The following is a 25,032-nucleotide window of genomic DNA, read 5'->3' as shown; positions in this document are numbered from 1 at the left end:
GAGAGAGAGAGTGTGTGTGTGTGTGTGTGATCACAACCCCCTGTAATCTGCTTTTGCCTGTGCTTTTTGCTACCTGCCTTGTTTGCTGTTCTGTCTCTCCCTCCTCTCTCTCTCTCTCTCTCTCTCTCTCTCTCTCTCTCTCTGCTTGCTCAGTTGTGCTCTCTCTCTCTCTCTCATGCATAGACCACGTTTCCCTCTTTCTCTTGTGTTGCTGCCCTGTCATTCTCATCTCTCTCTCTCTCTCTCTCTCTCTCTCTCTCTCTCTCTCTCTCTCTCTCTCTCTCTCTCTCTCTCTCATCCCCAGCTGAGCTGAGCTAGCTCTTGCATAACAACCCTTATGTTACTGAGCTGAGGTGGAAATCTTGAAGCCTTTCCGTTAAGACATGATATTTTAACTATGGGTATTCCTCCTGATATTCCTGGTGCTTTCACTGCACGTTCATTCACTTTCAAACCCCCCCCCCCCCCTCGCCCTCTCCCTATCTATCTAAAAGCATTAGATGTTTCTTTCTTTCAATCTCCCACTCTATCTCTTGCCTTTCTTTCTGTGATCACTTTTCTATTTCTCACTTTCTCATCACTTTCCCACAATCTCTACCTCATTTCCTCACGCACGCACGCACGCACGCACGCACACACACGCACGCACGCACGCACGCACTCACTCACCCTCTCTCTTTCTCTCTATCTCTCTCCTATTTTAGGGCCATCTGTGATCTATTATTCATGTTTTAACATGGACATTCTGACCAAAGAGCTATCCAAGATAGGCTTTATCATATTACACACACACACACACACACACACACACACACACACACACACACACACACACACACACACACACACACACACACACACACACAGATTGAACTAAACAATACATACAGTATAGTTATTATAATATTTAAGATTGTACATTGAACCAGTATTCAGACCTATTTGGATTACATGCAATGTAATAATTACAAGTAATAACAGATGAATAGCAACACTTTGACTCCCTGTCAAAGTGCAAGGCACACGACTGTACGCCATTTTCTTGTTCAGATGTTTTCCATGAGCTTTCTATCATCTTATTATAATAGTATGTAGTGTCACTGAGCAGTATAGTATATGGGTGGGAGCGTTAAGGGATTTCTTTCTCTTTTTTGTCTTGTTTATTTTTTCTTTCATTTTGTTTCATGAAAAAAAGTATTTCATATCATAATGTTTTGTAATAATTTATAATCTGTTCAATAAAAACATATTTGACAAAAAAAGAAAAAGTGCAAGGCACCCGTCGCTGTCAAAGACCATCCTACAGGGGACAGTAGAAGGGAAGCGGAGAAGAGGCAGGCAGAGAAAGTCCTGGGTGGACAACAGCAAGGAATGGACTGGCTGCAGCTTCCAGACCCTGCTACGCAGCTGACAGAGAGCGCTGGAGATCCCTGACTGCCCAAGCATCCACCACCCCTATACGGCCCCCTAGCCTATAGGCCATGCATAGGATGAGTGAATGACTCCGTGTCAGTAATACTCAACAGTAACACCCGCTAAGCCACATTTTATTACTGACTCCCGTCCCGAGTTCCTACTGCCTTATATGCTCACAGAATATTGACTCCCTCCCGATACCAGGGGTGCCCACACTTTTTGGACTTGAGAGCTACTTTCAAAATGACCAGCTCAACAAGATGAGACCCATCCCCTGCAACGCCTGCCGACTCGTGCCGAGTGGGTTCAACCACGGTGCTTCGTTCTTATTGGTTGACGCCCTGGTCAAAGTTCACCAACGTTGAACTCTATAAGCTTCAGAAGCATTGGAACTGAGCCACGCGCGTCAACGCCACGGAAAACCCTTTGCTCCCGGACAATGGAAGAAGCTCCTCCCCTTTGCTCCCAGACAATGGAAGAAACCCCTCCCCTTTGCTCCCAGACAATGGAAGAAACTCCTCCCCTTTGCTCCCAGAGGATGGAAGACGTGAACGGGGAAGCTGAAGCTCCTCCTGACTCGTTAAGCATATACCCTTAGTTAATCCCCAGGCAGGCGGCGCAGCTGGTTGGGGAAATCTGCGTGCTGGGATCAAGGAATCAGCCAGATAATCCTCCTCCTCCCTGTCCGAGCAACCACTGCTGAGGTGCCCCTGACCTACTCCTGAGCAGAGCACTTTGACTTGGTCAGCAGCAGTGGTGGAAAGTAAGTACGCAGGGAAAACATGACTTTGTTTTTACCAAGCTATACTGTAGTTCTAGTTGGCAAAAAAAGAATGAAGAAAAATGTGCTTTCTGCAGTTTTGAAAACGCATGTAATTTTTGTTCCTGGTGTCAAGAACTGAGTAAGGTTTCCTTGAAATTATAAGCCATTTATTTCCTTGAAATGACTCAAGTACTGCACAGTTTTGAGGTATTTGTACTCATGGAGTACATAAACAAACATGTCAGTACTTCTACACGCCACTACATCTCGGATCCAAATATTGTACTTTTACTCCACTACATTTATTTGAAAACTTTAGTTACTAGTTAGTTTGTAGATTTTAGATTTCATTTTGGCCATTCGAAAATAGCCGATCTACAAGCTTACAAGCCCAGGCTGTGTCATAGTGGTCCAAGCAGGCACCGGCTATATGTGCTCCAATGCAGCCTGACAGTGTGTCGCCGGTTCGAATCCCGATCCACATCCTTTGCTGCATATTACTCCCCATCTCTCGCTCCCCGTTTCCTGTCAATCTATTCTACTGTATATCATCAATATACCATTATCAATAATGGCAGAAAACAAATAGTACAATATAGGGTCTCTCCCTCTCATGTCACTCGTGTGTAGGGTCTCTCTCTCTCGTGTGTGTGTGTGTGTGTGTGTGTGTGTGTGTGTGTGTGTGTGTGTGTGTGTGTGTGTGTGTGTGTGTGTGTGTGTGTGTGTGTGTGTGTGTGTGTGTGTGTGTGTGTGTGTGTGTGTGTGTGTGTGTGTGTGTGTGTGTGTGTGTGTGAGAGCTGGCTGAAATGAAGTTAGCTCCAAGTTAAAAGCAATATTAATTTACAATGTTGAATGCTCATTGTTGCTCAGTGCAACAATTATCCTATAGCACTACCTTGTGGTGAAAACGAGTTGCTGCAACTCAAGGTGCTTATCCTCTAGTGAAATTTATTTTCTTTTTGTCAAATATATTTTTATTGAGAACAGATTATAAATTGTTGTAGATTGTGATATAATTACATTTTTCTTTTATAGAAAACAAAAAATGAAAGAAAACCCTCAACCCTTCCACCCATACTGCTCAGTGACACAGCATACTATAGAATAAAATAGTAATAATAATTTGAAAAATGGAAAACATCTGAAAATAAAATGGCGTACAGTCAACCATATCAGTGGTATCTTGTCTATGATCCTGTCTATGAATGGTTTCTAATGGACAAGGGCAGCCAAACCTTATCAAATTGTCTCTCCCTGTTCCTCAGGAAATACCTTATTCTCTCAAGATGAAGCGTACTAGTCATTTCATTTAGCCAATGCTTAAATGCAGGAGCCTCCTCCTTTTTACAGTGCGTCAGAATTAGTTTTTTTGCTGTAAGCAGACCATATGAGAAGAGTTGTTTCTGTGCTCTCGTCAACATAGGCATGGAGTCTGACCTACCCAGAATAAATAGTCATTTTTTTCCCAGTCTCAAATATCTTAATCCAATATCTTTGTATCCGAGGGCAAAGGGCGAAGCTGTGAAGAAGATTTGCATCTATTCCATTACATTTGTCACAGTGCGAAGAAATATCTGGGAATATGTTATATAATAATTGTAATAATGGAGTCTATGCATGACTCGAACCTGGATAAGGCAATGTCTGGAGTTGATAGAGCACGCATTAAGCCAGATCAGCTTTAATTGGCAGCTGGGGTATCGTGGCAATATCCTCTTCGGAAATTGAGGACTCTCTGTTTAAGACCTCACTGAAGTGCTCTTCCCAGCGTGCTAGGATGTCACTCTTGACTCTTGTCAGTGAGCAGGACACTTGTCAGAGGAGCGGACTGGAGTTGAGCCAGTGGTTTTGGGCCCATAAAGAGCACACAGAATGATGATGCATCTGAGACATTCCCAGTCAGTAGGCCTAATGGAGTGAAGCTCCTGCTGCATCTTGTCTCCAGTCCCTGATACAGCTACATGATATTGTCTTGTTCATTGACATAGGCCAGGCTGGCTCTGTAGATGGACAGGGGACTGCATTCAGAAGTTTCGTGGAAATATCTCTCAGTTTAAAATGTTGCCCTATTTATAAAGTAGGGGCTAATATTGAAAGTTGTCCAGATAGGTTGTGATCCTATGGGGTCATAGATATTATTTCTGGTGGACAACTTTGTATGTTATGACAAATGCAGGTTTCCTAAAAAAAGGGTGGTTTGCCATGGGTATAGGTATTGGATATACGCTCTCTCAAAAGTGGGAGAAAAGTTACGGATGTAGTTCCTAACCTGTAGAAACCTAAAAAGGTTAATGCTAGGGAGTCTATATTTTTCCTGCAGTTGAGAAAATGAGGCAAAAGTTTCACCTATATAAGTCACCAATTGTGCGTATACCCAAACCCTTCCACTGTGCAAACGCCAGTTGGGATGGTAGAAATGAGGGGTTATCAGCTATAGGGAGCAGAAAAGATAGTGAGTTGTTCCTAAAATATGTTTCCAGATTCTTATCATACTGTGATACTGTGGTTTTTTTCAGTTTCACCAGCAGAGGGGGTAGTTGGCCTTGAAAAGTGAAGAGAAGTCTTTAGTCATTTGGAAGGTCTCCTGTGAAAATTGCAATGGTAGTCGCTCTAGCACAGATATATCCCTCAAGCCAACAGGCATTAACTCACTTTTAGTCCAGTTGATTCTATAGCCCGAAAACATTCCAAATTAGTTTATTTTGTGTGAAATTTCTAAAAAATAAAATAAAACACTGTGCTTTTCTTCACCGCATTGCACTTGCAATAGCATATGAGTACAGACAGTAGATGCAAACCACACATACTATACTGCTTACATGGGCAACTGGCGGCCCGGGGGCCACATGCGGCCCCCCACCATTACTTAATGCGGCCGCATATATTATTGATTGATTGATAAAATGTCTTTTTTTATGTCCAATGTATTTGTATTTAGTTCATAAAGTTAACATAACTATGTTCTCACACAGGCTAACAGATAACAGGCAAACGTTGGGGACTGCTGGGGACCACCTGGCTGGAACCGCCTCAAGGACCACTGGTGGTCCCCGGACCACTGATTGAGAACCACTGAAGTAGAATAAAGTACCAGAGGTTTTCCTGTAAGCTATATATACTATTTTGAATTTTCCTATAATCCTTTTAATTTGCCTGCTTTTAACACGCAAGGGTTTTTGCTTTTAGACCTAAAGCTAAGAATTAATCCTTGTTACACAAGTTCAAAGCTTATATGGCAGAGAGCTCTGTGAAACAATTGCATGGTTGCTTTGCGCATTCAATTATGCTTATTGTACATTTGGACACCTGGCTGTCACGTGATGTTGAATTAATAGTTTATTTCGGTGCTTTACATTTACATGTTAAGTTTCATCATTTGTATTTAATTTAGGTATAGCACCGAAAAGGTCTAGGCTGAAGCCGAAGCTTATTTTGCCTATAGCCTTTTTTAAGAAAAGAAACAAAATACAAAATGAATACAAAGAAAATAAACAAAATACAAAGGAAACAGAAAAAAGTCTTTTTAGAATTTATGATAATAATCTTAAAATCTTCCTATAATCCTTTTAATTTGCCTGCTTTTAACACGCAAGGTTTTTGATTTTTGACCTACCTAAAGCTAATAATTAATCCTTGTTACACAAGTTCAAAGCTTATAGGCAGAGAGCTCTGTGAAACAATAATGGTTGCTTTGCCCAAATTGCCCATTAAATGATGCTTATTGTACATTTGGACACCTGGCTGTCCTGTGATGTTGAATGAATAGTTGAAAGAATAGTTATTTTTGGTGCTTTACATTTACATTTTAAGTTTCATCATTTGCATTTAGGCTAAGTTGTTTTTTTTACAAAGAGCTAGCACCGAAAAGGTCTAGGCTGAAGCCGAAGCCTATTTTGCCTAGCCTTTTTTAAGAAAATAAACAAAATACAAATTTAATACAAAGGAAGCAGAAAAGAAAAATAAAGCATTTTTTAGAATTTAGTCTTTTTAGAATTTATGATAATAATCTTATAATCTTATAATCTTCCTATAATCCTTTTAATTTGCCTGCTTTTAACACGCAAGGGTTTTTGCTTTTAGACCTACCTAAACTTAATCCTTGTTATTGTTACACAAGTTCAAAGTTTATAGGCAGAGAGCTCTGTGAAACAATCGCATGGTTGCTTTGCCCATTAAGTGATGCTTTAATATTGTACATTTGGACACCTGGCTGTCACGTGATGTTGAATGAATATAGTTGAATGAATAGTTTATTTCGGTGCTTCACATTTACGTTAAGTTTCATGATTTGCATTTAAGTTTTTATTTTTTACAAAGAGGTAGCACCGAAAAGGTCTAGCAAAATAAGCTTTGGCTTATTTTGCCTAGACTTTTTTCAGAAAATAAACAAAATACAAAATGAATACAAAGAAAAGAAACAAAATACAAAGGAAACAGAAAAAGAAATGAATAGTCTTTTCGGGAATTTATGATAATAATCTTATGTTAATGTTTAATAATAATGATCTTATATGATAATGTTTTATACCCTATTTAATACCCTACTTTTAAATAGCTTTTGAAATTTGATAAGTGATGTGCATATATAGCTTTAGTTCATTATCCAGGTTATTCTACAAGTCAACCCCTATTTTAGATATAGGCCTACATCTACCCTCTAGCTCTCTTTTCACTGTGCACATAAGCTGTTTCAGGTCTTTTCCTGAGCTGTATAAGCTTGTGTCATCCGCAAATAGGATACATTTAAGTGATGTCAGTGCTTCACATATATCATTTATCTACATAATAAATTGTTTGGGGCCAAGTACAGAACCCTGGGGGACTCCATGTGTGATGTTTTGTGTGTCAGAAACTACATTTTTGAAATGAACATATCGCCTTTCATGGAGATAACTTTTTATCCAATAATGTGCAACTCCTCTAATTCCATATTTATCTATAAAACTGTCCAGTCTTGTCACAAATAGTTTCTCGAGTATTTTGGAAAATTGTGGGAGCAGGGAGATGGGTCTGTAGTTTGTGAATTGATGCTTGTCACCGGTTTTATGGATAGGAATGATTTTAGCAGTTTTCATCTCTGTGGGGAAAATGCCTGTCTGAAATGATAGATTACAGATATGTGTTACTATGGTGTCTATTATGCTCTTAATTATTGCCATGTCAATGTTTGTAGTGTATTGTCAGTAGACTTCTTCTTTTTAAAGTTATTGACAATACTTTTGTCAATAACTTTAAATTTTTGATGGACAGTTTTACCCTCTAAGCCGAGTGTATCTCTATTTTCTGGTACTTCATTTGCAAGGCTAGGTCCAACATTGACAAAATAATGATTCATTTGCGATTGACTTTGTTGTGTTTATCACTGTATTGTCTTTGATAAGGTTAATATTTATTTTTATACATCTTATATCTGGCTTCAGCTTCTTTAGTTCTGTTTTTTTTAAATTTCTTGTAGAGAATATTCTTCTTTTTACAGGCATTTTCTATACCTTTGGTTATCCATGGTTTTTCTTGTCTTTGGATGTGTTTATTTGAAGACTTTCTTAAGGGACAATGTTTATTGTATTTGATTTCTAAAATAGTTTTGCCAAATGTGGTGGGTAAAAAAAAATCACACCCGTGTGAAGTGAGTGGTGCAACTCTGTGTGGGGGTCCCCGGAAGTTCCAGACCCCCAGGAACGTGAGGCTGGCCAGGTTCTGGCGAGCCGCGAGCCGCCCCGGCCCCGCGTCCGAAATGGTTTAGAAATGACAGTTACTGTGTGGGGGTCCCTCTACTGTACTGTCACTGTACTGTCACTGTCACACCCGAAATCATCATAGTACAGGTATACAGTTTGTCTGTGTGTGTGTGTGTGTGTGTGTGTGTGTGTGTGTGTGTGTGTGTGTGTGTGTGTGTGCGTGCGTGCGTGTGTGTGTGTGTGTGTGTGTGTGTGGCTACGCAACAGTGACACTTGGTAGTGAAAACCAAGGTTGTAGCCTATACTACTATACTATATATACTGTCTATACTATACTATACTATACTATACTATACTACTCATGTATGTTGCACTTCTCAAATAGTACCATAGATGGCGCTGTTTAACCACATATCTATCCGTATCGTCACTATCGTGCCTCCGTTCTGTTCTTTTAGCTGAAAGGTGTTTTAATAACATGTCAAGACTGTCATTTTTTCCAAACAAAATTCTGATTTAGTCTTTTAGTTTTAGTCCTAGCTATTTTAGTCATCTGAAATTGTTTCGTCTTAGTCGACAATATGCAAATTCAATATGCACAAAAACGAATTTCACCCACCTTTTTTCTTGTAAAACTTGTGACACTAAAGATTATTCTGATTCTATCAAAATCCTAGTCAACAAAATTAGTGGTGTAAATGTTGTTGTAACTTGTTTGACACGCACACAAAATAGGACTCCCCAGTCCGCACACTGATTGGTTGAGACGAGGCAGCTGGGTGGAGTGTAAACAGTCATCATTAGCATAAACGTCTCATAAATATAACAAGTCTCTCTATGGCTATAGTTACGATTATTACAGCCTATACCTGCCGGCTTTCAACCAAAACACCACCGGTACAGTAGGCTAGAGTCTGTCACTCACAGACAGACAGACAGACAGACAGACAGACAGAGCTGTTCCATTGGCATGTCTGTCACACATGGATGGTGGCACTCCAATTCAACTCGAACTCGGTCACTCACCTCAAGGAGAGATCCGTGCAGACGGTGCAGTCTAGCTGGCCTGCTGCAGAGTAGAGGTACGGTTGAATTGAAAGTTACCAGACAGCTTGAGTTTCCAAGTCCAAGAAGTTGTTGTTGTTGTGGCTGTGACAAGCTCTAGCCTCGGAGACCCCAACCACCACCTGTCTGTCTGTCCACCATCAGTGTCACTCTCCAAGGATCTGTTCTTAACTTCTTCAACGCATCAATTCAGCTCATTGACTTATTATTATGCATCTGCCTCCTGCTGCGCGTGGAGAGCAGCAGTAGGCCAGCCGTGCCGTGTCGAAACAAGGGAATTAACAGCAGCACAAGACCGAACAACGAACCACTGCAGGTCTAGCACCTCCACGGTTCTGTTGAATTGTGGTCCCCACGCTGACCCGCCGCAGGCTCCGGGGTCACCCCACCACCCATGAGGCTCGAAGCCGCCGCAAGGATGGACTTAATGAAGAAGTTGTGGAGGGCGAGGAAACTGATCCTGGTGGTCCTGATCCCACTGTCACTGCTGCCCCTGCCCCTCATCCACCCCACCAGCGTGAGTACAAAGACACCCGTTATTATAGGAAGGAATCGAGCACTGCCCGTTGCATTTAATTAAGTGGCTAAAAACATAAATGTGTATGAAAATGTTGGTGGATTAACAAAGCAGTGTAAATTTGTATAGTTTCCATCATGGGATTGGAAGTTTTTAGGCTATCAGTGATCAGCATTCAGCAGGTTTGAATGTTGGTGGCTGCGATTTGTTGCGTGTGTGTGTGTGTGTGTGTGTGTGTGCGTGCGTGCGTGTGTGTATGCGCGCGCGCGTGTTAAACGCACAGACACAGAGAATCAATCAAAAGGACACTGTATTGTGTTTTGGTCCGGATCCGGGACAGTCCCCAAGCTGTCCCGATCAGATCAGCTGGGTTGGTACTCGTGTGTGTCCAAGAGAGATGTCGCTATATGTTGATGAGATGTAGAGTGTGTGTGGAGACAAGTTGCTTTGTTGTCCGTTGTATGGAAAGTCCAGGTCTAAAGGGACAAGAAAGGCGAACATTGCACGATTTGCACGTGAATGAGATGGTTGGATTAACCAAAAAGCATCATTTTCAGTAATGTCGAATATAGTGTGTATGTACTGTGTAGCCTGGAGCTCTTAAAAGTGGGGGTTTACGCACGCCTGTTGCGCACACGTGCGTAAAAGCGCCCACAGGCCACACTTTAATCAAGGCTGTTTTGTTGCATGTATTTGTTGTCCACAGCATTGGTTATACAATTTCACAATTGGTAGACAAATTAGTAGAAAAAAAAAAAGTCAAGCAATTAAGTTATGTAACCATGCAAGCCACTGCTCTGCCGGATTTGGTCCCTAACGTTATACAACACCTCAGAAGTCAGAACCTACTCAACGGGGACCAGGACCCCGTGCCGGCTGTGGAATGTGTCAGGGTTCGTAGCAAAGTAGGAGCCCTAGTGTCTGCTTAGAGCCAGGCTGAGTGCAGAGGGTGCGTTGGAGGAGTACTGTGTCCAGCTGCAGCACAACATCTGCTGGACAATGTGGACATGTCCTGCGTCATGCCACAGCAGGAGAGAGAGAGAGAGAGAGAGAGAGAGAGAGAGAGAGGTGGTCGATAGGACGAGAGATGGAGAGCGATCCAAGCAATTAGGTTCTATATACTATATGCACATCAGCATCCATTTTGGAAAGAACTAGGGCCCCTTCCCTAATCCCTACTTCCTTCATCACAGGTGTTACGATGATGCTAATGAAGGCTCTGTTCCGTGATGGAATCAAACGGAACAGAATGTTTAAAGCAGTGGGGTCCGGGGACACCCAGGGGTCCATCTGAGAACGTAGTTGGTCTGGGCAGCGGTGGCCGAACGGTTTGCGGAGCGGTCTTGATATCGGAAGGTCGCTAGTTCGTATCCCCGGACCGGCACGTTAAAATGACCACCACTGAAGTGCCCTTGAGCAAGGCATTGAACCCCTACCATGAAATGTTCTATGAGCAGGGCCTCAAGTTCTTGAGCTTAGTCCAGTTACCCTGGGTAAATATATAGTAACTTTGCTTTGCTTTGCTTTCCACTGGTTTCCCTGTAGTCGACAGATGACCCCTTCCTTTTTTCCCTCTTAGCTGAAAATAGCCAATCCTCCATTCCAGCCCAGAATTGCAATGTGACGGTTAAATCATCTAATTGCTTTTCAAAGCAAGAATTTGTCCAGAATCATTTTCATTGATTTTTTTAATCTTTAGGATAGAGAGAGAACACATTTGAACCCAGGACATTTCAGACACGGTAGGGCTCATCTGGCCACGATTTGGTGAGGAAGTGTGTGTGTGTGTGTGTGTGTGTGTGTGTGTGTGTGTGTGTGTGTGTGTGTGTGTGTGTGTGTGTGTGTGTGTGATACGATCAGTGATGCTGTGCCTTTCTGCTGACACAGGAGAGGCATTGCAAACAATCATTGCAAACAAAGCATTGACATGTGGTCGATCTGTTTGAACATTTTGGTGTTTGAATCTATGTTATCTACAGTATGGATAAACTAAGGCCACTGATATGTTCCCCGTCTGTCTGCATCCACCCTTCCCTCTGTCTCTCTGTGTTGCATAGAGTGTTGCTAGCTCTGGTCCATATACCTAATATACCTTGCTGCTGTTGCATGAAATGCAGACCAGCCTCTCCTCTGTTGTGGAAATATAAAGATCGTTTTACCTACTCACCAATAGAAAGACGGCTTGTGTCCCCACCCCCAATACAAACTGACTGCAAAAATAACCTTATTAGAGAAAATATATCATAAATTAATACTGAAACCGGATATTAATCACTAAGGAAAGTTTATGTATGTGCTATGTGTTCTATGTAAACTCTTCATTTCCATTTTATAGCCATTCAGTTGCAAACCCCCCCCTCCTCTATTTGTTTGTTTTTTTAATAATTTGGGGACCCACCAAAATAATTGGGTGACCCCCCCTAGAGGTCGAGACCTACGGGTTGAGAACCCCTGCGCTACACCACCAAGATACCCATGTACCTGTCTAAATAGTAAATACTACCTTAATGTTAACGAAGTCCACATCCACAACACCAGAGGGAGTGCAACAAACTATGTGCAACCCAGATTCGGCACAAACAAGGGACTAAATTATTTTCGCTCATATGCCACCAAAATGTGGAACGCCCTACCAACAGTCATTAAGACATGCAAATCCCTTGACTCCTTCAAAACCGCTCTCAAAGGGCACCTACGAACGGCTGCAATTAGAAACTGTCCCCCGTAAAATCTGAATCCCCCACCCACCCTTTCCCCCCTTATATGTTTCTTTTCCATTTTTACCTCCCTTATGATGAATTCCTGATCTGTTCTTTGGCTAAATAGAAGTGTATATTTGTACGTCTCTCAATGTTTTGATGAATTGAACAAGGTGGACCCTCTTGTAAACAAGTGTAGTGCTTTATTGGGTCGTCCACTCACAGTTAACAGTTTTTGTATCGAGTTGTGCTTGAAATGTACTGTAATTCTGCAAACTGTTAATAAATACTTCAATCAATCAATCAATCAATCAAAAAGACTTCCAAATTATAGTTCAACAGTCTATCAGTTAAAATGCTCAGGAATGTTTTTTTTGGCAGATTCCTCGATGACCTTTAGTTTCCTGAAGCAATTGTATTTATTGGTTTTGTCATCCATGTGATGTGGACACGTACAGGCTGAAGGATGAGATGTGTGATAGTAAGTGTTGACTGGACTCCATTGTGTGGTAAACGGCTGACACATTAATCAATGTGCAAAGCCAACAGAGATTTTCAACTAATTTGCTTTGTAGGTTCAACTGAGAATTCATTTTTTTAAATATCTTTATTGATCTTTAGAATGTTATGACAAAGGCAGGTATGTGACACAGATATACAATTATACACATACCTACATCATGCCATACAATAAAAATAAATATATACAATAACATATAAACAATACCCACAGCAAAAAGTAAATTAACAAGGAATGATGATCCTATTCAAGGTTAGTGGTATAGCTTCTGTCAAGGAACCTTATGGGTGAAGGTGATAATTACTTCTATAATCTATAATGCCCACCAAATGTAGACTGTCACTTAACCCATTAAGGCCGGAGGTCGATTATAAAAAAAATATCTTCTAACAATTTTGTGGAAAAACATTATGTTGCTATAACATAGCCAGCAACATACTGTAAGTCAAGGACCCCCAAAATGATATATATTTGTCCACGGATGGACCCCCATCTCTAGAATATTTTGTTTCAGGGACCCCAAGAAGCAATGATTTGAGTTAATAAATCGCACCCGTGTGAAGTGACTCAAGTGAGGGTCGCTCTTATCATCATACATCATAATACATCATCTCATTATGGCCAATCACAATTTCCGTCCTCAATTTTGTCTTCAATGTTTGTGTTTACACAATGTTTATGTTTACACTCTAGTTTATTTTACACAAACACTCAAAACTAGTCATAGGTGGTGGTAGCAAAACAACCCTCAAAGCTGGAAATAGGAGGGGCTAACGCCCCTCAAAAATGTTTGCTTTAAAATATACTGTATTCAAAGACTATTTTTTTTAAGATTAGAGAGAAGGGGAGAGACACGCAGCAAAGGTCGTCGTGAACAGGACTCAAACACGCAACGCGCTGTCAGGCCTATATGTGGCATGCGCCTGGCCCGCTAGGCCAGCGGGCGCCCACTGTTTCACATTCAACAGTGCACCTGTTGCCAGTGGTCCATTTCATATAATTATTTGTTTGTCCATTTAGTTCTTCATTTTAAGTTTGTCCTGTCAAGAGAGGTGTTCTTTGAAGTTGTTTGTGCGTTTGTGAAGTAGCCTACTTCAAATGCACATTTCTCAACCTGAGTTGTGAACCTCTCTGTTGTGAACCTCTCTAACCGGACCAGAGGTTATCAAACACTTACAGTTACTCAAGCATCGGTTTCGATAACCGGGAGGCACCCTCTACCTCCGTTGCAGGTCCACTGGGTGGAATTAGAGCTATTTAGAATTTGGAATAAATGTAAAATAATCCCTGGCAGACCTTGTGGTTGAAACTAGGTCATTGGAAGTAGGGCATTGAAAATGTATGGTATGTGAGGTTGCGGCAGGTATGTGAGGTTGCGGCGCGCTCAGGGCTGGAATTATTTCAAATATTGTGTTTGTTGTGATTGATGCCATGATGAGAATTCCCCACCCTCGGAATGGCAAGTCTATACTCTAATGTATTGGCAAGGAAAATATTGAAAATAAAATGTTACACACACATTTCATCTACTGTAGTTGGGGTGACCTTCAATAGAATGTAATGTTGGATGGCTGGCTGGCTGGATGGAGTGTTGGATGGGTGGGATGGCTGGCTGGATGGATGGGTGGGTGGATTGATGGATGGGTGGTTGGCTGGCTGGCTGGATGGATGGGTGGGTGGATTGATGGATGGGTGGCTGGCTGGCTGGCTGGCAGTTCCAGACTAGACTTATGTGTGAGTTCGTTCTTTTTTTTGTTCGTCAAATTGAATGTGATGATTTGATACAACCAAATTGCAACTAATGAGATGCTTCCTTTTCCAAGTCCTATTATTTCATATGATATTAAACTCTAGATAAATGTTTCAGTGTCTGTCAGAATTTTCAAGAGAAATCCCTTCGCAAGCCTGAGTAGTACCAGCAGACCTAAAAACTCAGGTCAGAGCAGGTGAAGTACCCATGATGCTTTGTGGTCATGTAAACGGTCCATTAGGTTCTCTGTGATTTGATTGCCACATATTTGATTGGCTTGAACTAACCACTTCCGGGCCCCTTCCCTACTTCCACTTTCTTACACCAGCAGGTCTCAAAGTACCCACAAGTGTATTCTGTGTAACTCTTAGAGCATACAAGTGGAACCAAATGGACCCTACCAAAGGGAAGTGTACCCTAGGGTAGGTAGCATCACAAAAACATGCAATAATCCTGGTCTCTAAACCTCCTCCCCCTGGCCAGGTTGGAATAATGTGTTCCTTCCACGCGCTACGTCCAACCAGGGAAAGTCCTCCCCTGTTGAAAAGAAGCGGCATGGACTCCTTATGCATAGAAGGAAGTATGAGTATGAGTTCACCCCGGGTTGGCAGAGGGAGTGTAGAGCCCATGATTACATTAGATAATTTACACTAGGTGGAAACAATGGGTTACAAAATTGTGGGATAAAAAAAAAGAAAGAAAAAGTGTTACTGTCAATGTACTAATGATGTTTTGTGGTCTTACATGTTGTTGTTGTGTGTGTGTCCTTCTTGTGTAGGAGGCATGCTGTGCATACGTGTTGATCGTGACGGCCGTCTACTGGGTGTCTGAAGCCGTTCCTTTGGGTGCTGCTGCTCTGGTGCCAGCCTTCCTCTACCCACTGTTTGGGGTGCTGAAGTCCAGTGAGGTGAGTTACATGTCTGTCTGTCTGTCTGCAGTCAGTATGTATTGTACAGTTTGTCATTTGCAAAACTTGCTGGCTTGCTGACAAAATCTCAAACAAACAAACAAACAAACTAGTATTGAATTTGTCCGTGTATGGACATATCGATGACCACTGCTTGTTTTCGTTGCGTGACACGCACTAAGTATAAAATCACCCATCAGGTTTTGGCCTGTAACGATATCCTCCCACCCTCAGTGGCCTCAAACTGACCCCCACGCATAAGACCCTACGATGGCAACCTAAAGAGCTAAATACCATTAAAGCTCGGATATACTGTATGGGGTTTTGTCTGTGTGTGTTAATGCCTTACAGTGAGAGTCAGGTGCTCCCAGATCACGGTACACTGTACTGCATTTTCCGTTCACAGGGAATTGGGTGAAATGTCAACGTAAAATGCATGCGTGTCTGCATTCAAATAAAAGTTTTGGGAATTAAGGGACTTGCATTAAGCAGATTATGTTCTAGCGTTGGTGTTGATGTTTTGGAAGGGTATAGCGCAAGGTGTCTGCAACCTTTTGCGTGCATGTTTTCATTTTCGTGATAGTCAGTGTGCCATATTATACTGTATTGTACTGTAATTAAATATTCCCAAATGATTGATTGTCCATAGGATACATTATAGCAACCTTAGAAATATTTTCTTTCACATCAGGTTGTAACGATCATTAAACTCAGCAATAACTAGAGATGTCCCGATACTGTATTGGTATCGGAAGAGTTTCGGATCGGCCCATATTTGGTCATATCGGGTCATATCGGTATCGGCAAATATGCCAGTCTAACCACCGATCCGACACAGGGGTTGACACTATAGCAGGTAAATAAAATGTTGGGGCATGTGGAGTTTGCTTTCGAGTTGCCAAAACTGCAAGTGCACATTTGAGTGAGGAGTCTGCTATAAACACAACACGAGATATATATATATAGCTAGATAGCTATAAACATTATTCCCGGTCGGTGGACTTCAAAATAAGATATTTTTTTCTTTTTGTATTATTATAAATATTATTCTCTGGTAACGGTATTCGGTATCGGTATCGGCTAACACAGAAATTGTGTCACCGGGATCGGTTCGGAAACGAAAAAAGTGCATTGGGACATAACTAGTAACTACCGGCACCAATAACCCACCTATCTCTCAGAATCCCTCCCCAGTCAGGAGTTAGTGTGTGTGTGCGTCTACAAAGAGACCCCCTGCCAATTCTCTGATCCCTGTTATCAGTGGCAGAGGGCCAAAATCCCAGAGTCAGCGGGTTCACCCATTAGATGTGAAGCTGTGAGGGACATTCTTCACGGCCGAGCTACGCCAAGCGCGTAAAAAAAATGCGTACGCTCTAAAATAGAACTGGATCTAAAAGTGCGTGTGTGACTGTTCAAAGCGCATTTGCGCGGCTCAGCCGTCATTCACACACAGCAGAAGCACAGCAGGTTCTTAGAACAGAGCCACTGCAACGCGGCGCAACAAAGGTGGAGAAAGTACTCACATTCTTTAGTACAGTAGTTTTCAACCCTTTTCATATCAAGGGCCATTATTTATTCAGCCTTCGAGCACTACGGACCACCTTTTGATGACATTTAGCCTCTCAGACCCAAGACTTGGAATCGTTGGATGAGATTTTGTCCACAATTCCATGCTGTATTGATGTTGGTACCATAGGAGAGATAACAGGCAAACATTGATCAAAATAACAATTCTTCTATTATCTCAACAATACTTTTAACTCTTTGAGAATGTAAAATGAAACCAAATGGACCCTTACGGTTCAATTCTTTCTCAAGAGTTGAGAACCACTGTTTTAGTATCAATACTGCAATGTAGAAATATACTTTGCTACAAGTGAAAGTCTGGACTTCCGGTATCAACATGTACTTAAATTACCTAAAGTAGAAAGTAGTCTTTATGCATTTAAAGTTTTCAAATGTATGAAAATCTTGATCTTGATGATCAGCCATTTTCAAATGGCCAAAATGTATATATTTTGAAGTGGTTAATGTATGTTTTGTAATAATAATCAAAATCTACAAAGTAACTAAAGCTGTCAAATATATGTAGTGGCGTAAAAATACAATATTAATTTGGATGTGAGATGTAGTGCAGTAGATTTAAAAGTGTTGGAAATTGTTAATACTTTAGCTGAGGACCACCTGGAACCCCCTCAAGGACCACTGATGGTCCCCGGACCACTGGTTGAAAACCACTGCATTAAAAGACCAGAACTTCAGGCATTCTCGCATGCCTGAAGAAGGTCACACGGCCCACAGCTTTCAACTCTCCATGACCTCATCTGAGTTTTTGAGCATGGTTTATTATTTCACTGTTCCGTTATCAGCGTTGCATAAAATGGTAGCGGTTGACCTTCAATGTAGGGATATTCTATTGTTAGTGGGTTCTATTCTAGTGGGTCCTAGATGACTATTACCTTGTAGTTGTTGCTTATTGTAAGTAGCTACTATAAGAGTCTACTAACAACTACAACTACAACTTTTAGACTTGCATTTACATTTACTGTGTGTGTGTGTGTGTGTGTGTGTGTGTGTGTGTGTGTGTGTGTGTGTGTGTGTGTGTGTGTGTGTGCGTGTGCGTGTGTGCGTGTGCGCGTGTGCGTGTGCGTGCGTGCGTGTGCGTGCACGTGCGTGCGTGTTTTCCAGGTGGCAGCAGAGTACTTCAAAGACACCACCCTGCTGTTAATAGGTGTAATCTGCCTGGCAGCCTCCATCGAGAAATGGAACCTGCACAAACGCATCGCCCTGCGCATGGTCATGATAGCAGGGGCCAAGCCTGGCATGTGAGTAGCGCACGCACACGCACACAAACACACACACACACATTCACACACACACACACACACACCCTTAGGCACAGGTGCTAACCATTGGCACAGGGGAGGTGATCACTGGCGGGCACTGCCCATTAGTCCGACATCCCGTTACTACATACGGTATAGCTGGTTAAACATGAACACTAAACATATGTCTGAGGTGGGTGGGTCTACCAGTACCTTCATGATGCTCAGTGACATCATATAAAGGTAGGTTTGTTTCCCTGCCCATATCCCGGTTTCTTTTACATGCAGGTGTTTGGGTGAATTTCATCCGTATTGAGTTATTTATTTATTTATTTTATTTTATTTTTTCACTGGACCATTCTCACATGTCCCAGGAATGGCTGGATCAAAGGAGAAGGTCCCAGCTCCATTTTCTTTTTTTTAGGGATATCTTAGCCACGTTAATACCCATGTTTATCACCGATTTTGTCCATTGTCCATTTTTGATGGAATATTAAAGAAGAGTATACCTCAAGTTGCAATGTCTTGTTGTACTTCAATATATTTGGTTATGGGATATTTTACATTGGGTAAAATATATACCCATGTTTAGTGATTGTGTGACAAAATGTATGTTTACTGATCTAGGGTTAAGACATGCGGTTATGGTTAGGGTTTGGGATAGGTTTGGGTCGGACTAGTAATGAGCGGTCGGAAAACAATGACACTAGCATGCGCTATAGCATGAACCCATTCAGGACGGGAACCCCTTTTGTGTTTTACTTTGTTATATACTTTAGCTATTGAAAATATAGTTCATAGCTTATCGTAACTATAAAGTAGCTCTGGATTAAAAGTGTCTGCTCTCTGGCTCCAGGCTGGTGCTGGGCTTCATGTGCTGCACGGTGTTCCTCTCCATGTGGCTCAGCAACACGTCCACCACGGCCATGGTGATGCCCATCGCCGAGGCCGTCCTGCAGCAGCTCATCTGCACGGGACAGTCCGACACGCAGGGAGACTCCGAGACCGCCGAGGATCACAGCGGTACGTATACGGCAGACCCTTTAAACTCCGTTTTGGGGCGGGAACCCCCTTTTTGCGTTCATAGCGCAGCACCGAGTGCCGCGCTACGAGCTTGTATGGGTCTGCTATTTTTTAAGAATCGTGAAAATGTGGCGCAAATCTTTGCGTTATACTCTTTCGGAGCGAACGTTTTTAACTCAAGTCTTTGCTTCTGGGAGGTTCCTGGAACAACATATTTTCAGATGGGGGTCGGTGGCCAATTACAGATTTTTTGGGGCGGGGTCCTTGACATGAAAATGTTTGAGAACGACTGTAGAATCGTTGTCAGGTCTAAATGTGTTAAAGTGTTACGTTTCTATATCAGTCGCTCTCAAACTATTTCATGTTAAGGACCCCAAAAATGATATGTAATTGAATTGGCCGCCGACCCTCATCTGAAAATATGTTGTTCCAGGGACCCCCCCTAGTCTAGAAGCAAAGATATGAGTTAAAAACGTCTACAAGCTTGTATCGCGACACTCAGTGCCGCACTATGAGCTATAAACGCTAAGGTGAAACGGATGCTTTAGAGCCATGAACGTGCATGAATTTCAGTTCCACATTCAGTTTTAAACGTTTGAGTAGTGCAAGACTCTGAACGATAGGATGGAGGTTGGGGTGGAGGAGCTTATGCTTCATTTATCCTGTAAGAATGTATTTATCCAATAGGATCTTTTCCATAATCCCATTGGATTTTGTTTCTCACTAGGGGAGCATCTATCTATACTTTCTTTTCCCCTCTAAAATTGTTGACAATTTCTGAACGGACACCAGGGTGGTTCAAATCTTGTTGAAATGCAGTATATTAACATATATATAGAATTCATATATTATATCAGTCTTGATACATACAGTATTCACACCATGTTGAATGTTTTTCTTTCACAGCTCTTCCAGAAAAAGGAGAGAACATGGACAAAAATCAGCTCGAGCTCTTCTATCGCAAAGACGGGTAGGGATGTTTTCATACAAGTATAGGCCTACTATGTTGCTGTAGCGCAGTGCTTTTCATACAAGTATAGTCCTACTATGTTTTCAACCCTTTCACAGTCCATTATTGTCTCCACCAGGCCGAAGGCATGGGGAGAGAGTAGGTTTTACTACTTATTTCGATGGAAATAAGCCACCAGGAGGCCGACTTTTGAAAAACACATTTTACTCCAGACTCTGTCCAAAAATCCCGCAAATTGTTACGCACTATCTCTATAGTCATGTGTTCAAGACGGATCTGTACGATATTTCATATTCCATCTTAATTGGCTAACATTGGCTTTCAAAGTTTGCAGATTTGGCCCGTTTTGAACGAAAACCTCAAATCATGAACGCACTAGGCTACTACTAAGCTGATCGGAATATATCCGTGGCACCCATTTCACATTGGCCTGTTATAGCGCCACCATCAGGTGGATTTTTGGACAAAATGCCGCAAATCTTCCAATTGCCATCCAAGGCGTAAGAATTAAGAAATGTCACCCGTTTCACATTGGCCTATTATAGCGCCACCAGGAGGCCACAATCTGACCTGCCCTGGTGGAGACCTGTGCCCCGAGGGGCACTTTTTCTAGTTTATTCTGCATTTGAGCCACACAGACCACCATTTGTTGACATTTAGCCTCTCAGACCCAAAACGTAGAACATTTTCTTGTCGTTGCATACGATTTTGTCCACAATTCCATGCTGTATTGATGTTGGTACCATAGTAGAGATGGCAGGGAAACGTCAAAATAAACAATTATATTACATTCTGTAATTGTGTAGACTTCTTGTAAATAAAGATGTTTAACAATAATTTAACTCTTGAGAGTGTCAAATGAAAATTAAATTGAACCAAACTTTAATTTCACGCTCTCAAGAGTTAAATATCTGTCTGACATGTTTAGTCACATCCATTCTGTGTTTCCAGTAGTGAGCTGAACATGGCAGTGTCATGTTATGTTTAAACACATTAATTCTGTGTTTTCAGCAGTGAGCTGAACATGGCAGTGTCATATTATGTTTAAAGTAAACACATCCATTCTGTCTTTTCAGCAGCGGTGACAAACCGGAGGTGAGCACCCTCACTGAGGTGAGATCCTGCACATTGAGGAATACATTTTATGGTTGCTTATATAGAACCTTTATAGCCAATGTTCGGGGACAAACCATCACCACCTTAGACATTAGGATCCTATTTGCCTCATCTATTGTTGATTGTGTGTGTGTGTGTGTGTGTGTGTGTGTGTGTGTGTGTGTGTGTGTGTGTGTGTGTGTGCTTTAGGTTCAGAACATGGAGTCTAACGGTGGGTTGACCTCCAGTCAAAGTATCATCAATGAGAACAATGGACACCTGCCAGAGGTCAGAGGACACACACACACACACACACACACACACACACACACACACACACACACACACACACAGTCACACACACACAGTTCAGTTCAGTTCAGTTTTATTTTCGGAAGGAGGACATACAGTTCATACATAGCACACAGTTTCCATCTTTTTTCTTTTTCTTTTTTTTTCTTTTTTTGTTGAGTGTCCGATGTGCACATCCATATCCCATGTGTTCTCTCGTTCATGTATCCAACATACATACATACATACAAAAACATGTTGCCTCATATCATTTTACCCTCTCTCTCCCTCTCTCTCTCCCTCTCTCTCTGTCTCTCTCTCCTCCATTCATTTTCTCTCCCTCTCAAGCCCACCACACACCGGCTGCGTGCGCCGCGCGGCGAACACAGCCGCCTCCATTATTTTCAATTAACCTATCGCACACCGGCTCCGTCCGCCGCGTCGCGCCGCGTCGCGCCGCGTCGCCTGGCGCGCCGATAGAACACAGTTCTATTTTCCAGGCGGCGCCGCGTGGCAACGCGTCGCGCCACAGCCGGTCGCAGACGGTGTGTGATGGGCTTCAGTCAGCCAGCAATTGTTAGTCAAACCATTGACAACAAGAATTGCACTCTTAAGCCCTATAACCCACATGGAAAGAAAATATATAATTTTTTATATATGCCACATATATGTACGGCCCCCTACATAATATGTAGGGGGCCAATTTCATGACATTTATTAAGTGATCCCAAACAGCTGATCCTTCCTTAATTTCGTTCCGACGTTAATAAGTGTGACGGCTGAAATAAATCTGGCACGCCCTATGAAATCAAGCCTTGCCCTCGTTTTTCCCGACATGAACAACTGCAATACGACCTTGGAAACCATATTAGTTACATGACGGAAAAAACCTGCATAAAAAAGCTGCATAAATAGCTGCATCTCCTCCTCCTGTTCCGTCTGTCTCTGTCACTGTGGTGACCATGCACGTTTATGACAGTCTATATTATATTGCCTCCCTGCAGGGCTGTCAATGAATGCTGTGGTACAGTGGTAGGCTACTGGTAGTGGTGGGCTGGCTGGGTTAGCCTACTTATAGATGCGGATGCGGTCCCCACTTGCGCTGACTCGGCACATTTGGCATTCGGGCGACGCGTCGGGTTTATCCTTAAAAAGGGCGAGATGTAACTCGAGAAAGACATGGGTCTGCTGTAGATTGCAGTAGCCTACCTGTTGGGAAACTTGAACATAGCTGGGCCTACGGTATGTGCTCATGCAAAACACTGTTTAAACGGCTTAAGCATCTAACTTGCAACATTGTTTAAAATTGCGCAATTTTAATTGCTTGCACACTTGGATATATCCTACCAATTTCATATGACATGCCTTTACAACATATATTTTATGTATAATATTTATTAGTTTTATATTAGAGTGAATACATACAGTATGTTTAGATGCCTGTGACAGCCTGTCAGCTGGTCAGTCAATGCTGCTCTGCTTGTGTACGACAGAAAAACAGGTGAGGTCAAAGCCTATGACAGCTCCCGACCTGACGTGATATTTTTCCTGGCGCACGTTCAAGTTCAAGGTTTTGCGTAAATAATAAATGCAGATGATTCCGGTGTACACCCATATTTGGGAAAGAATAACTCAAACATAATGAACAAAGGAAGGCATGGAGCAACAGGCAGGGCAGGAACTCTCAGCAAGACTGAGATGGGCAGGGCTATTTATAGCTGCTGGAGGCACTGGGCCCAGGTGCTTTCCAATCAGCCATTAGGCTGGAATGCCCCACCCATGCTCACCTATAGCACCGAAGTCCTGATGTAACTCGCGCATCCCTTCGATTCCCCTGGTTTGCGGAAGTAATTTCTCTATGGAGAATAACATGGCGCTCATCTTAAAATCGTTTCATATAAGTGTTACAAGATTAAAAATAAAAAAATAAAAACAAAAAAAACAAAAATAAAAATAAAAAAAAATAAACAAGCTGTCTCTGCGTTATTATCAGGGAGGTGTCTCTGTATCGTTTGCAACAGTCAGTCACTCATATAATATGATACAGTCTGTTTCTAGCGAAAATGTAACTAATTCAGTAGCAATAACAATAGCGTTATTTCTCAGTCAGTTGATTTTCCATATCCATATGAGTGAAGCGGCCGGGGTGACATGTTTATTTTTCAAACACAGTTCTTATATGAGGCGATCTAAAATCCATCCAAGTACATGAACCTGTGGATTTGCGCCCTCTACCGAAATTGCCGTCAGACTTCGGTGCTCTATTGGAAAAGGGTTAAGCGGGTAGGCAGAGTAGTCTATCCACTCTATCACCCCATCTATGCATATATGCACATATGCACAAAGTGAGATATAGGCATTATGTATGGCATATACACTATGCAAAGTCAGACATAATATGAGCTATATATAAGCCATTATGTATGGCATATATGCAAAAGGTCAGAGATACGTATATGAGCTATAACCACACCAAAGGGTCACCATGCAACTCCTTGGGTCCAAACGGTTGCAAGAGTTAACGTCTTGACCCTTTGTATTGGTGCAGTTTGGGCCATTGAATTCCATGCGTTGAATCACTAGGGTCAATGTGGGTCAACGTGGGTCAACGTGCAACAAGACATATCACACAGGGACAACGCTAAAACCACCTTGACCCTTTGGTGTGGCTAGGGCTTTACACACACGCACGCATGCATGCACGCACGCACGCACACACTCTTAATGTTGCTAATATCTATTAGTCGTGTGTGTGTGTCACATGCATGCTTTCTCCCAGGTTGCGGTGGAGATCCCCAGCGGCGTCAAGAGAGAGAAGCTAGACCCGCGGTATCCCACCAAGAGAGACCAGATGATCTGTAAATGCCTGTCTCTGAGCATCACGTACGCCGCCACCATCGGAGGCCTGATCACCATCACCGGTACCTCCACCAACCTCATCTTCGCCGAGCAGTTCAACGCGTAGGTACACACACGCACGCACAATTAATTGCATTTTTTATAATTAATTGCATTTTTATAGCGCTTTTCCAAGTGCTCAAAGCACTTTACAATGATTCATTCATTCATACATTGGAAGGTGAAGCGGCGAACAGTCGACGCCAGCGTCCTCACTTCCCACATTCACACACCAATGGTGGCAAGCTCACACTGACCAACTCATTGGAGGCAATGTAGGGTTCAGTGTATTGCCCAAGAACACTTCGACATGTGGACAGGAGGAGCCGGGATTCGAACCGCCGACCCAGGGATCATTGGATGACCTGCTCTGTATAAACAGACATTAAAAACATATGGCATTAGAAAGCTAAGCAAGAAGCAAACAGTTGTAAACAGACATCTGCAGGCAATATAAAAAGGCACAACTATATCAAACATTTGCTTCCAGTGAGGGGAAGGTAGGGCTACCGCAGCTTTCACTAAAAGCCAACGAGAAAAAATAAGTCTTTAGCACACACACGCTCGCACAACTAAAACTATAACTAAATGAATATACTGACAATTTCGTCCACA

The 25,032-nt window shown here is 42.3% G+C and overlaps 1 protein-coding gene across 2 annotated transcripts in view; it reads left to right on the top strand.

The window, feature by feature from the left end:
* The first annotated feature begins 8,974 nt into the window (after positions 1-8,974).
* slc13a4 (solute carrier family 13 member 4) overlaps positions 8,975-25,032 on the top strand; it is a 30,588-nt gene continuing 14,530 nt past the window's right edge. The window contains exons 1-8 of one of the 2 annotated variants that reach the window (XM_080756930.1): positions 8,975-9,439; positions 15,187-15,315; positions 18,004-18,140; positions 18,997-19,163; positions 20,070-20,133; positions 21,213-21,246; positions 21,439-21,516; positions 24,299-24,480. In XM_080756930.1, coding sequence (XP_080613056.1) covers positions 9,317-9,439; positions 15,187-15,315; positions 18,004-18,140; positions 18,997-19,163; positions 20,070-20,133; positions 21,213-21,246; positions 21,439-21,516; positions 24,299-24,480 — 914 coding nt within the window. In that variant the 5' untranslated portion in view covers positions 8,975-9,316. Of the gene's footprint in view, positions 9,440-15,186; positions 15,316-18,003; positions 18,141-18,996; positions 19,164-20,069; positions 20,134-21,209; positions 21,247-21,438; positions 21,517-24,298; positions 24,481-25,032 lie in introns of both variants that reach the window. The other variant, XM_080756929.1, reaches the window with a different exon arrangement.

The sequence above is a fragment of the Protomyctophum bolini genome (genome assembly GCF_963924005.1).
Source record: "Protomyctophum bolini genome assembly, chromosome: 23".
Lineage (NCBI taxonomy): Eukaryota > Metazoa > Chordata > Actinopteri > Myctophiformes > Myctophidae > Protomyctophum > Protomyctophum bolini.
Note: the sequence above shows the minus strand (reverse complement) of the source record. Positions and strands in the feature narration are given on the sequence as shown.